The sequence below is a fragment of the Ochotona curzoniae genome, unplaced genomic scaffold (assembly GCF_017591425.1).
Source record: "Ochotona curzoniae isolate NIBS_2020 unplaced genomic scaffold, NIBS_Ocur_1.0 scaffold_1037, whole genome shotgun sequence".
In the NCBI taxonomy this organism is placed as follows: Eukaryota; Metazoa; Chordata; class Mammalia; order Lagomorpha; family Ochotonidae; genus Ochotona; species Ochotona curzoniae.
Genome location: NW_024467083.1, coordinates 26,188,502 through 26,203,801, shown reverse-complemented (window position 1 = coordinate 26,203,801; position 15,300 = coordinate 26,188,502). Strand labels below are relative to the sequence as shown.

At 39.6% G+C, this 15,300-nt stretch overlaps 1 protein-coding gene across 1 annotated transcript in view; it reads left to right on the top strand.

Annotated features, from left to right (window-relative positions):
- Window positions 1-15,300, top strand: part of TBX15 (T-box transcription factor 15) — a 121,159-nt gene that overhangs the window by 82,599 nt on the left and 23,260 nt on the right. Inside the window, exon 6 of the mRNA XM_040998681.1 lies at window positions 9,013-9,077. Coding sequence (XP_040854615.1) covers window positions 9,013-9,077 — 65 coding nt within the window. The remainder of the gene's footprint in view (window positions 1-9,012; window positions 9,078-15,300) is intronic.

Genomic DNA, 15,300 nt, shown 5'->3' with positions numbered 1-15,300 from the left:
CCATCGCTTTCTGCCTCCCAGGGTGTGTACTAGCAGGAAGCTGGGATGTGGAGCAGGGCTGAGACCTGGACTCAGGCAGTCTGATGTGGTATATGGACATCTCAAGCTGTGGTTCAACTGCTGGGCACCAAATGTCTCAAAGGTGCTCTAAGACTGATAACAACTATTTAGGTTCAGTTTTTCTCTTTCCCCATCATACCCATCACAGGAGTGCATTCAGCAAGTTGAGTTTTTGCTGTTACCTGGGCTTTGTAGCTGCCTTGTGTTTGCACACATATACTGTTTCCATTTCCAGGAATGCATTTCCCACTCCTTTTTATCTATCTACCCCCTCCACTTCTTCAGGTTTGGTGAAAGCACTATGTTGCGAATTTCTTTACTGTTTAATGTCTCACAAGCCTTGTGCCTCACAGCTCTTATTGTGTTGGAAGTTATGTGCTTGTGTACAATCTTCCTCTTTACATTTTGGGTGTTTAAGAATAACGTTGTGCTATGTATGAAATATGGCATAAACTGCCAGTCAGAACTGAAGAGATTCAAATTCCAGCTGACAGGCTAAGATACCTTTCATGAAGCACATTATGTCAGTATTATTTGCAAATCATTGCTTTGGTCTGATTCAGTAGCATTCTGTATAGAAGGGTTTTTTTTTTTTATGATCCGCTGGAAAATGAGAATAATAAAGACAATGTAGGGACTTGCTATAAACAATCAGTTTAATAGACTTGTGGTATTCCATTTTGTCCTTTCTACTTTTGTGATTCAAAGATATCACCTATTTCATAAAATAGGGTAATGGGAGAGAATGCATAGGGATTAACTCACTTAACTTGGCAGAATAGAAAATAGGAATATTAATTTTTCATTTTTCTGATCTTGGGGAATGTATCAGAATTGGTCTATGATATTCTGAAGCACATGTCCATCATTCTAAGATATTCTACCCCATAGTGCACAGAACTATATATATACTTGCTGAATAACCACGTATTTGAGTGAATGACTAGCGAATTCACCTCCACTATTCGTTTTCTTATGTATCTGTGGTCTACTTCATTAGATATAAGTAGTGAAATGTGGAGAACGTGTTTCTATTTTCATGCATTATTTTATAAGTTACTTTCTTTTTTTTTCCATCTCTGTCTCCTATGTTTTCTGACTGGAAGAGAAGCAGTCAGGATATGAAGCAGTGCCCATATGAGATGCTGGTATTGCAGGCAGTGGTTTTACCTGTAATATCACGACATTGGACTCTGCTTTTTTTTTTTAAGGATGCTGATGCCAACATGTCTTCATGGAATTAGTGGGAAATTTCCAATGTAAAGTCTTGTCTGGTGTAAGGGCAAAAGGCTAGAGAACATTGGTAATTTTTCCCCCGAATCAAGGAATTAGATTTGAAAAACACGTAGTTTATTCAGGTAACACAGTCTTACTTCTTGATGAGAATTGGCCACAAGAACCAGATAGGAAGTCTGAAACCACAGCCAGAAAATCGTTTTCTGAGTCACTCATTATATTCTAAACTATTGTGCCAGTTTTACTCTAACTTTCCAATAAAATCAGTGCAGAATTGTTTTTCATGCAGGCTAATATTTTTCATTTTATATTTTGTCCCCCAATGGAAAGCCTTTCAAGCACATGGTAAAAGAATAAAAATAGCAAAGAGCGTGTTAATAAGGTAGACCCTTTTAACTTTGGTGCTGTAAAACCATACTCAGGATATTCAAGTTTCATTTCCTTTGTAGGCTGTGCTATTTGTGTCTGTTCTGTGCATTGTAAACTATATTTCATTTTTAACTGCTTCTATATTCCTGGACAGAAAAGTCAGTGACAACGATTAAAATAAAAGGTGGCAAGCCAACAATCACCCCCTTATGTGCACAGCCTTCAATAATTCAGATGACACAGATCAGTGTAAAGCGATGGAAATAAAATCAGTGAAGAAAAACACTTTGACAATCTCTGTATTTTCCATGTGTTCATTATCACTGGACCAAGTTTGAACATGACTGCTGTGGAATAGCTTTAGCTGCACAGGAAATTACTAATGGACTTTGCTCTGACTGCAAGGATATTTAAGATTTTTGTCTATAATGCCTGCAGTGAAAGCAAGTAGAATTGAAAGAGGTGTTTGGTCTAGATTTCCCAAAGTTTGTCATGGTTTTGGGACTAGTCAGCTCTGGTTTATACATTGTCATTAATTAGTTAATTCATTAGTTCATTAACTGCTTCATTGTGTATGAAAAGTGTGTCACTCTAGGTTCTGTTTAGTAACATAGTATATAACACAGATGTAGTTTTAAAAAATGATTTTAAATAATTATTTTATTTGAAAGGTACAATTATAGAGAGAGAGAAAGAGCGAGATATCTTCCCAAATGACTGCAATAATCAGGGCCTGGCCATACCAACGTCAGGAGTCTGGAACTCTGCCCAGGTCTCCCTCCTGAGTGGCATGGGCACAAGTACTGCGGCATCCTCTGCTGCTTTCTTGGGTACATTGAAAAGAGAGCAATCTGTTCCTGAACTGGTGCTCATGTGCCACAGTGTCAGATGCCTAAATAGTATTTCTTACTTTCGGTCCTGAGGGACAGTGAATAAGTATGTTAAGAAATAAATATGTAGGGCTGAGTTTCGGTTTATTTGTTAAGATGCTGACATCACATCAAAATATGTAGATTCACATCTCTGCACCAATTTCAATTCAATCTTCCTATTAATGCACACCCCGGGAGGCAGCAGATGATAGCAGATGATAGCACAGGTAGTTTTGTTCCTGAAACCAGTGTGGGAGACCTGGCTGAGTTTCAGGTTCCTGGCTTTGTCTTGATCAAGCCTTGGATAATGTAGGCAGTTGGGGAGTAAAGCAGCAAATGAAAACTCTCTTTGTTTCTGCTTCTCAAATAAAGGAATACAAACATAAATAAGAATATATAGTTATCAACTTGTTTTAAAGCAAATAAAATAAAAAGAAATAAAAAGAGAAATAAAAAGAGTGTGGTTAAGGAGAATAGAAAGGTTCTGTTTTAGAGAGATAATCAGTGAAGATAATCTGTCAGTAAACATTTAGATGGAAACATAGGCTGAGGAGTCAGCTATGTGAAATGTAGAATATCTGGCGCAGGAAGTTTGAGGGGCTGGGAAGGGTCAGACCTTGATGCCTTCTGGCACTGAGAGCAGTTCAGTTTTGTTGGAGCTGAGGGTTAGAGTGGAGGAGAGTGGGTGCGGTTAGAGAGTGAGTCAGGGCCAGGGTGTGCTGGCCCTGAGGCTGATGGAGCCTGGATATAGAGCTGACCAATAGAAGCCACTAAAGAGGATGACATGGTCTAGCTATGTGGTGTCACAGATCCCTCAGGCTTCGGTGTAGACCAGAGATTGGATGGGGGCAAAACCAAAGGAATACCATTTCTGAGTCTATTTTGAGTATGTTAGTCAGGGGAACATCCTGTCTAAGATTGAGAAGGTGGAGGCAGACAGCTGTGTTTGGGGCTAACTCTGTCATTATTATTTAGCACTGGAAATTACTTAGATGTGTCATATGCATGCATACATATATGTATATATGTAGTGTAAGTATGTAATTATATGTTTATTTTCACATACATGAATATGCAATTTATGAATGCATATGTATATGTGCAATCCTCTCATTTTAATGGTTATCAGAGGATTATTTATTTATATTTTAAAGATCTATTTATTTTTGTTTGAAAGGCAGATTTTATACAGAGAGGAGAGATAGATCTTCCATCTACTGGTTCACTCTCCAAATGTTACAATGGCCTGGGGCTGAGCCAATCCAAAGCCAGGAGTTTCTGCTGGGTCTCCCATGTAAGTGTAGTGGCCCAAGGACTTTGATCATCCTCCGTTGCTTTCTCAGATCATTAGCACGGAGTTGGCTTGGAAGTAGAGCAGCTGGGAATCCTGCCCATATTGGATGCCAACACCTCAGGTGAGGGATTAACTTGCTATGCCATAGCACCAGCCCCAGGAGTAAGATTTATTAGCAAAGTGAAAGTGCAGACTAAAAGGAATTATAGGCACATGCAAGACTAATGTGTGTGTACAGAATATATGTGTGTGTGTGTGATTTTCTATAGATGATTTTTCACATAATTTTCTCTCTTTTGTGAGAGGTTTTTAACTCATTTTTTTCTGATTACCAAACGACAGATTTTACTGGTTTCACATTGATCCCTGATACTCTTATTTAGTTACAAGGTTTAGTTCAGGATTGGACATTGCACTTACCGAGTTTTCTTTACTCAAATTTGTGACAGTTCCTCTAACTTTCCTTATCTTTCATTATTTGCCACTTTTAAAACTATCAGCTAATATGTTATAAAATGGCCCCTTGACTCAAATTCATCTGATGCTTTCTCATTATTAGTTTGAAGTTCTATTTTTCCTTTTTTTATTATTATTTTGCTTTATGATAAAGTTTAATAGGCCCTGGGGTTTCCCTTCTCCACTCCCCAAGTTCCCTCCCCTCCCCAATGATTTCCCTTCCAATTTTCATGAACTTTCACATGTCCATCATGCTATCATTGAATTGTCTCCCAACAATAGGTGTGGACAGTGTTGGAGAGTTCAACATCTGGTCGTCAGGACAGTATCAGCCGTCTTGCTCATCCTTGTACTGTATGCACAGAGACATATTCTCTGTCTCCACTTATGAACATGTTAATTTCTGCTACACTTCCATGATATATTCTGTTAAATACAGAGCCAGTGTACATAGTCCACAACGGGGAGAAAAATAATGAACTTTCACCCACATGAAGTTAATGAACATGTAACAAAGATATCAGCATGATGTTAGGTTGGTGAAAAAGAGTGTCAGGATTTTTCGTGTAGGAGTAGATGCTGGTGTGTGACCCATGTGGTACTAATGAAAGTACAGTAAAGTACAATAAAGTTCATTATTTGTGAGAGGAAGCAACAGCAGTGCTAAAAGGGACATTAACAATCTCAGGTGATTACCATCAGTCTCTTATGGATGATTGATGAATACATTACATCACAAGATCTTGTTGAGAAAGGTGCATATAGCTAGGAAGTACAAAAAGCTAAAATCACAGGTAAAATACTTAGATCTGACATCATTTTACTGTAAATTGAAACAAGAAAGAGCCATTCCTTGGGATCATGTGAAAAACTCCCCCTAGCCTTGTTAGCATTGAGCCTCATCAGGGCACAATATCTTACAATTAGATGTATGTCTACCCGCATTCTTTTGTAGAAATGCATTCTGTTGATTTTCCTTGATTCCTGGTATTCTGATCTGCATTACAGTCTTCCATTGTGGGCTTATATGTGTTTATTCTCCTCTTTGTTGTTGCTGTTGTTTTGTATTTTTAATGGGTGTTATATTAGAGCAAACATGATATCTGACCTTTTGGGATTGGCTCATTTCCCATAGCATAATCGTCTCCAGTTCGGCCCATTTGGCCGCAATCAATTGTATTTCATTTTTTTTTTTTAAATAGCTGAGTAGTTATTCCATACAATGTGTGTGTGTACATATACATACATATATATGAATTTGTTTGTGGGTTTTTTTCCTCATTTTAAAAAACTTTTTTAAGATTTGATTTTCATGAAAGCCGTGGTCACTGTATTGGAGATAGGGTAGGAAGAATTGTAGCTTTTCAATTCTATTTTGATTTAAATAGCTTGTCATGTAAACTTATTTGGAGTAAATAGTGAGGTTTTTTTATTATTATTTTTTTCTTCTCTGTTACTGCATCCTCTTTGCACGGTCAAAATAAGAGACTTGAGTTCCTCATGGCTGCTTGGGGGCCTGTCTTTTGGTCAGTTGGGCTCCCTGATTGGAGGTGTTGATTTGGACTCTTCTGGGGTTCCTGATTTTGATATGCTCTACTGATAAGGGAGTGCCCTGGTTGTGCTCTGCCTGTGGCCTCAGCAAGAGCTCGTAGATCTCCTGGTTGAGTCTCTTGTTGGGTCTCACCCAGGTCCTTTGTTTGGGTACTGACAATACAGAAGCTCCTCTGTGACATGGCCACCTTGCCTTCCTGGCCATACCATGTGAGCACATCTGAGTCTTTCCCCACTACAGAAGGCTGGGAAGGCCTGGAAATTCACACTCCGTCCTCTTTCTGTTTGCTCAGGTTACATGGCAGCTTTACTTGATTGCAGCCACCCCCAGCTGTGTATGGGAGTCACACTGTTGGTTCCCTGTGAGTCCAAGCTCACTCCTGGAGTTTGATTTGAATGGGGGAGCTCAGACACATGAGATCTGTTTCCTTTTGTCTGCTTCTTTCCCATACTCCACTGGGGTATGAGCCAGGCAGTGTTGTTACTCTCAAGTTTTATCTGATGAGAATTCACCCTCTAACATATCCATATCTGTCATGGGGCAGTAAGTCATTGACTTCTCTTTCTGTATTATTGGGGCCTGGGTCAAGCGGGCTGCTCTTAATGTGGGAACTGTGGGACTAAACTAAGGATTATTGAGGTTAAAAATGCATCACCTTAGTTCTCCAAAATATTGTTTTAGTTTTCCTTTGTATTTGTAGCTGCTGTTATGTACCAGCATCAACTGTGATCTTATTTGATTTGTTCAGTTGAAATTGCTCTTTCCTACTGTTGAGTAACTGCAATGCCCGAGAAATGAAAGTTTTACACCATGTGGCCTCTTGCTAGCCTCTCTCTGGCATTCTTTCTCACTGAGCCTCTTCTTGTGGTCTAGGCTTGGTAGATTTGGGCTCCCCCATTTTTCTTGAATATGCATTGTTTTTTTCCATTTTGATGTTCTGGTTTACACAGGGCTTTACAGAATGCTTCTCTTGTCCTTTTCCCTTCTTCTTACATTTTTCACTAAAATTCTACATGGCCTCAAGTCCTGGGTCCTACACTGCCTCCAATGTGAAACCTCAGAGCCTTTCAACTTGGAGTAATTACTCCTTCCTTTAAGCTCCCCTCGTGCTTTGTCTTTATTGTGTATTTTATCACCTTGTGTTTTATATTGTAATGTTAGTGCACATATTTGTTTTCTCTCCCCCATTAGATTATAAGCTTTGTGGAGTAAAATCTGACACTGCAGGCCCATCTACGTACTGTCCATATTTCTGTATCACCTGTGTTACCCAGCATGTTGCTTTGTATATAAGAAACATTTGATGAATAATGAGTGGCACAAACACACTCTTCATAAAGTGTACTCAGTCTCATGTTAAAACTTTGAGTGTAGAAGTGTCATTATTCCTCACATTTGGTGATACTTGTCTATTAAATTTCTTTGTAGATCCCTTGGCCTGGATTCCAAGGAGTTGTGGAAAGTAGGTTTGCAGCCATTTCTGTCAGGGCCATGAAGTAGAATGTCATTATATTTATAAGGGTCTGCAGAGGCCCCCCAAACATGGCAGCACAACCATATATCAGTAACTGCTATCATAAATGAGTTGGACAGGATAAGCCAACTTGAAAGAGAAAATAAAATATTATAACTCCAACTTGAAAAGAAAATATGGTGCATGTTTTATTGCTGTGGATTATGGAGGAAGAAAAAACTGATTTTAAGTCAAACACAGAAAAACAGTGATACTCTTTAAACTCAATACAGTATTCACATGGCAGACACCGGACTTCAGAAAAGCAAACCTTCAGGCCCTGCTCTGGTCTATAAAATAGATGTAAAATTGCTTTTGCTACATTATTAGTGTGCCTGTCTAGAGGCAAGGAGTGTTTCAGGAGAAAAAATAACCTTGCAGTCAGAATGGTTCTTTCAAATTGGAGTCTGTTGGTCAGAATCTCACATTGCATTTTAAAGATCTTTAAAATGCTGTGGCTTTTGCAAATTCCATTTGTGATGAACTGAGATAGAAGAGGGACTAGGAAAGATTTGTAACATAGGAAATAACATTAGCTGTTTTAGTGGTAGGTTGTGCAATAATCAGAAAAACGAAGATGATCTCAAATAATGAGATTTCCTTACTTTGGAATGACCGGTCCGTTGAGAGTGCCTTTCCTTGTTTGTTAAACTTCCTAGCCCTCACCTATGTGCTCAGTCTCCACTGCTTGAATATAGTGAGTCATTAACATCTGGTTGAGACACAAAGGTATCAATGTGCTGCTCATGTTCAAGGCTAAAAGCAGAAACACTAAGCACATATGGAATATGTTGGTCAGGCTTGTTCCATTCTAGAGGTACAGAGGTCATTTATACAATGGTGGGTCGTGTTTGTTGGGACTAAGATGCAATGCAGTGGGTTGTGGAATTTATGTCCTGAGTAGAAACGACCCAGATGCCCCCAAGAACCTGTCTTTGCTGACCCATTTGCATGTGTTTGGTTTGCTCAGCCTACTGAGTGAGGCTGACTGTTCTGACTTCTCATGAGTCTTGGATGAGATGTGCTGCATCGTGCCTCACTTGGTCTCACATTTTACTCTCAGTAAAACCTGGCACAAGTCTAGCTACTTATTGTCTTTACCTGGACATTTCAGGTCATTAAATGAACAATTTTCACTGGCTGGAAAGGCACAGCTTCAGAGAAGTGGGACATAAAGATGATTATTTGAGTCTTTCAGGCTGACAAGGATTGTCTTTTGTTGTCTGACTTGAACTGACTCCATTCATTCATAGCTCACTCACTTGCCCACTGTTCATTTACTCATTCATTCATCAAGTGTTTTTTTTTATGTCTTTTGTGTGTCACATACCATGAACTTGACTATTGCCCAGTTTTCCATTTCAATGTCTGTCCAGGAAAGTGATTTATCACCACATTGGGACAAATAAAGTGAGCTGAAGAGAGTTTATGGAGTCACACATTGGGCAAGTCTTGGTTGTTAAAAGTGAGTCAGGTGGTCACACATCTGCCTGCCAGGCCATGTCCTGTATCAAACTTCAATTTAATTCCCAAACTAAAAAGAAACTAAATAAAAACAACAGCTGTTATTCACAGAATGGTTTTTGTTACGTTTCTATGAATAGCTGAAAAAAAAATTAACCAACATAAAGATAATTCATGTTTATGTGTTTATTTTTAGATCACCAGGTTAAAAATTGACCGAAACCCTTTTGCTAAAGGATTCAGAGATTCTGGGAGAAACAGGTAAGACTACTTGAAGAAGCAACTCACGACAGTTATTTCCTATGGGACCTTGCTTTCTGACACTTCACTGGTGATTCTCGGCTCCTGAGCTTGAAAAACCACCCATGTGCTTTGCCACTCTGCTGATGTAGGTAAAGAGAAGTGGATAGCTGATTCAGGAATCAAAAAATTGTCCCCTAAAGATGGAATTGTCCAGATTCTTCGTTGACACCATGTAAAACACCGCGTCAAGTTCATGACAATATTTCCTGTCCTACATCACACTTGACAATTGGATCACTTCAAATAAATTACATGATAACTTATTATAATCAAAGGACTATTTTTTTCCTGACAAACATCTGTAGGTAGTGTTTTACCAATATGAGTATTTCATATGTTTTGCATAATCAGAAAATAAATTTACTGAGAATGAGTAAAATTTTTAGAAAATTATTACATTTAAGAATGAAAATTTTGTATGAAAATGTAATCATTCATCTCCTGAGAAGCCATTCTAAAATATATAATGTATTTCAAGTGGTAACAGTGCCACTTTTCTTTATTTTTTGAAAAAGATTTATTGTATTGATTTGAAATGGCACAGTTACAGAGTTAGAGGGAGAAGCTTACACAGAGAGATTGCTTACTCTCCAAGCGGCCCTGACAGCTAGGACTGGCAGTCTGAAGGTGGAAGCTTCTTCCAGGTCTCCTACATGGGTACAGGATCTGAAGGGCTTAAGTCATTTTCTGTTGCCTTCTTGGGCATATTAACAGGAAGCTGCATTGGAAGTGAAGCGACTGACTTGAACCAGGGCACCTACTGGATGCAGGCATTGCAGTTGATGGCTTTTACATGCTTTGCCACAACAGCAGGCCCAGCACCACTTCTCTTGATGACCTAATATCATCATTAGGACTAAGTTATTATGCAGTGAGAACCTTTGGAGCTGCTGAGCTTTGTAGGCTGTTACTTCTCACTGCAAATGGCCTTAAAAGCTATGATGGTTTTCTAGTTGATTTTTTTCTGCTTTGTAAATTTTTCTTGTTCCTCCCTGTCTATATAAAATTAAAATCTCTCACTATGGAAAGTTAAGAGAGAGCTGAAAAGGCTAGGAAACCAGATTTGCCTAGGATTATTCAGTCAGAAAATTTCATCTTATTGAAATGATGTTGGATGAATAAATGTGACATGTATGTCAACAGATGTTTACATTAATGATCATATATTTTTCGTTATTTTGGGGGCATTTGTTTACTCCTGAATGACATGTTATATTTTTTCCCCAGGAGTTATCTTTTGTATTATCTCAGAAATAGCTATTAGATAAACTGAAAACATCCTTAAAATAATTTTGTTAAATATGTAGTACACTAAAATAGCTGTGGTGACCATTTTTTATCACATACTTTATGAACGCACTTATTTCAATCTTATTTTGTAAAGCTTTGTTTCTTTTAAAATGTCAAAGTTGTGAAAGGGGAAAAAGAAGATAGAAAAGGAGAAAAAGAATTTTCTATCGTTTTACTGGATGCATTGCTGCAATGGCCAGGGCTCAGCCAGACCAAAGCCAGAGCTTCCACATGGATGCAGACCTTCCACTGCTTTTTCCCACTAGGAGGCAGCTGGGTCAGCAGTGGAGCAGCAGGGGCTTGAACCAGCATCCATAGGGAATGTCAGTGTTGCAGGTGGTGGCTTCATCTGTACCACAACAGGACTTCGTTTCAGAATTCTTATATTTAAAACACAATTAGAATTCTAAAATATTCTTTCCCTTTAAAGAATTATTTGTTTTTATTTGAAAGGCAGATTTATAAAGAAAAGGAGAGAGAGAGAGAGAAAGAGAGAGAGAGAGAGAGAGAGAGAGAGATCGACCTTCCATCTGCTAGTTCACTGTTGAAATTGTCACAATGGCCAGAGCTGAACTGATCCAAAGCCAGGAGTCAGGAGCTTCCTCTGGGTCTCCCACATGGGTTCAGAGTCCCAAAGCTTTGGGACATCCTCTACTACTTCTGTAGGCCAGTGGAAGGGAGGTGGATTGGGCCTGGTATAGTAGCTTAGTGACTAAAATCCTTGCCTTGAACGTGCTAGGATCCTATATAGGTGCCAGTTCAATCTTGGTGGTTCCGCTTCCCATCCACCTCCCTGCTTGTGGCCTGGGAAAGCAGTTGAAGATGGCCTAAAGCCTTGGGTCCCTGCACCCACGTGGAAGACCCGACTTCAGATTGGCTCAGCTCCAGCCGTTGTGGCCACTTGGGGAGTGAATCATTGATGGAAGATCTTCTTCTCTGTCTCTCCTCCTTTCTGTATATCTGATTTTCCAATAAAAATATATAAATCTTAAAAGGAAGGAAAAGAATGGAGGTGAATGGGAAGCAGAGCAGCCAGGTCTTGAATCTGTAACCACATGGGATGTTGGGAGCCTGTTGAGCCATAGCACCAGCCCCCAAACACATTTTGGTTCACATGAAGTATTACTCTTAAAGAATGTATCTACTGAGTAAATCATACTTAAGCTTCTGCTTAAATAATACTTAAACTTCTGTTGAGCAATAGGTTCTCGATCAAGCAACTTGCTAGTGATAGAGTCCATTAAAACTCAGGTGTATGGACCCCGGGCCAACGCTTGCCTGTTTGGATAATCGTTGCTAAAATAAGACGAATGTCCTTATGTTCAAAGTTTAGCTAGTAAGAAAGTGTCTATTTGCATTTAAGTTGTGCTGTCCTCTTCATCCTCTTCAACATGTTTTATGTCCATGTCACCAATATGTGTCTGTGAACTGCATCCTGTTGCGTCCTTTATCCTTGTGCTTAATGAAGGAGCTGTTAGTGATAAATAGATCAAAACAGATGCTGGTCTTTCATGAAAAAAGCCACTGCATCTGTCGCGATGGTGATGCTTGGAGGGCAGGACATTCACATCAGGCTACTTGTGGAGATAGTATGTCTGACAAGGGCAGTGAAAAAAAATCTTTCACTTGGAGTTTATGGATGGATTTCAAGGCTTCTAAAAGTAAATAGGAATGAATACCTCCGTATTTTTTTCTGGGGAGAAATCTAGAACTTTATTCACCTTTTCGAAATAGTCCATGACCAAAGTAAAGTGCTCCTGCTGTAGATGTAACTATCTTACTCCAGGGGACAAACTTACCAATGTTAGCTTTTCAACCGTTTCTTTCTTTGTTTCTAACTTCTTCATCTTTAGTGGCAATGGTGGGGTGTGTTTTTATTCTCTTCTTAGCACTTGGAGTTCTTGCTTATTTTTTAAAAGATGTTTTATTTAGTTTTATTGGAAAGCCAAATATACACAGAGGAGGAGAGACAGAGAGGAAGATCTTCTGTCCGATGGTTCACTCCCCAAGTGACTGCAATGGCCAGTGCTGCACTGATCCAAAGCCAGGAGCCAGGAATTTCTTTCTGAGTCTCCCACATGGCTGCAGGGTCCCAAGGCTTTGGGCCATCCTCAACTGCTTTCCCAGTCCACAAGCAGGGAGCTGGATGGGAAGTGGAGTTGCCGGGATTAGAACCGGTGCCCATATGGGATCCTGGTGCCTTCAAGATGAGGACTTTAGCTGCTAGGAATTAAGAGTTGGGCCCTTGCTTATTATTTTATTATTATTATTTTTAAGAATTTTGGGTCAGTGTTTCTGAGCTTGAATTTGGTTTCTTATTAGTGCCTTCCTGTTAACATGTACACTATCCCTGGAAATTATTCTCCAGGTTTGCTGTGACCACTTATTTTCTGTATTGCATAGGCCATCAAGAAAGTACCAATGTCAGTTGTTAGTAACTGTGAAGAAAGAATGCTATTTCAGGTTAGAGGGTAGAGGGAGTGATAGCCACTTTTGTGATCAGGGGTGATCATGGGTGATGTAAGAGAAGCTTCCAGGTACCTGATTCCCGAAAGAGGAAAAAGAATGTCTTTGCAGTGTTAAGGAAGTCCTGTAGCTTCAGAGCATGTCCCCTATCCAGAAATACGAGATGGGAAGTACAGAGGCATGACTTCTAACGGAAAACTGGGACCTGGCATGAGAGCCTAGTGGCTAAATGCTCACCTTGCATCCTCCGTCATCCCATGTGGGCACTGGTTCGTGTTCTGGATGCTCCGCTTCCCATCCAGCTCCCTGCTTGTGGCCTAGGAAAGCAGTGGAGGATGGTGCAAAACTTTGGGACCCTGTATATGGGAGACCTGGAAGAAGCTCCTGATCAGCTTAGCTCTGGCTGTTGCAGCTACTTGGGCAGTGAAACAGCAGACTGAAGATCTTTCTTTCTGCATCTCCTTCTCTCTGTATATCTGCCTTTCCAAAAATAAATAAATAAATAAATAAATCTTTAAAAGAAGAAAAGGATAAAAGATTGGACTGCTTTGATCAATTTGAGAACTCAGCTTGCAGGATCAGAGCCTCGCTGTGACCGTGAGAGTAAGACTGCTGAATATTGAAGGATTTGCTGCTGGTCAGGAGGTGTGAGGGCATCTCAACTGGTGTCTCTTCTCTGGCTTAGAAGGAACCTTAACCTGCCTTTTTGGTTGGGATATGCCAGTCTGAGTGTCGGTGTGGGTGTTCACTGCTCAGAGCAGACATTATTTGCTCTGCCTGCCAGACTGCTCTTCATTACAAAGATTCCAGGAAAGAAAAATTATGGATCTTTATTATTTTCAATTCCACTTTAATGCTTTGTTTATTTTACAGATCTGTATTTACCTATTTATTAATCAATCAATCAATCACCTATTTGTTTATTGAGAGCTCTCATGGATTTGTTCAGTCCCCAAATTTCCATAGTAGCTGGGAATGGTTCAGTGCTGAAGCTAGGAGCAGGAACTCCATGCAGGTCTCCCACTTTTGTAGCACAAATCCTTTGCTCATGCCATCACCATTGCCTCCCAGAGTCTGCATTTAAAGGAAGCTGAAGTCAGGAGCAGCTTTGGGAGGGGAGTAAATTTGTTAGGAGCAAATTTGGGACTCAGATTGAGACTTCTTACAGTATGTGGGTGTCCCAAACAATGTCTTAGCTACTATACTAAATGCTTGCTCCCTAGGATATGAGCATGTTAACCAATGCCTTAACTATTGTGCTAATGAATACCCAATTTGCTTATTTTCAATAGCCTTTGTCCCATCAAAAATCTGCAGTCTGCTTATTAGGAATTTCATCAGTTAATTCCAATTAGAAAATCACCATGTTCCAGACCCTTGATTCCTTCTAATTTTCAAAACAGCTTGTAGTTTATTAAGGAGGGAACTTAGGCCAAGAGCAGTTAAGCAGCTTTCTCAGTGTCATATAGTCAACAGAGATTAAAACCCAAGTCTAGCTGACTTCAAAGCCAGTACAGTTTTGTTCTGTCATGCTAACAGTGAACATTTGACTTATGTTGTCTTCAGCAGCTATGAGAACAGAACCCTGTTCCTAAAAATCCCTCATCTTCTTAAAAATACTGCTTCAGATATCCAGAAGCTCCTATTTCACAAGAATCTGTTTATTTTATCTCCAAATAATCCATCTACTCTCAGCCTGTCTTGGAGAGTACACCCCAGGACTTTTTCATCTGCTTTGAATTCCGCTATAAAAACCGATAGAGGAGAGGAATTCAGGCTGCACTTACCTGGAGGGTGAAACTAGTATAATTATACTGATATTATAAGTCTCATGAGGGAACAGGGAACGTTATCAAAGACAGGGGGCATCTTAATTTTCTAGGATTCTAGAATGACTTAAAAACAAACTAGTTAGAATGAATCTGGGAGTTCTTAGACTTTACTGTTTAAAAATGTCAAAATTACTCATTAATCACACTTTATTCTTCTGGAGGTCCTGTGGGGGCAAGAATTATTAGTGCCATTTCACAGATGGGAAAGATTGATGGGTAAGAATATTGTAAATTATTTGGAAGCCTTCTGGGAACTGGTGGCTTGGGGACATTTTCACCCAGCTTCCTGCTTTATCCCCAGCCTCATCTGTTGCCCTCCTTTGCTAACAGAGCTGTTTAACACTCAGATCTTCCCCAAGCACGTTAGACATCAAGTGACTCATGCAGAGGAGCATGGTTGGATGAGTTGCATATAAATGCACTCAAAACATAAGGATTACATTTCCTTTAAAAACACATGGGCTTAAAAATTAGGGAGGAAAGTGCTTTGCCAATGTTTTTTGGTTTTGTAGAACACAAAACATTTGTGGAATACTTTGGAGTTACGGAGTTTGCCAAACCTCAAACCAAAACACGTTCAGGTTTGTCGACCT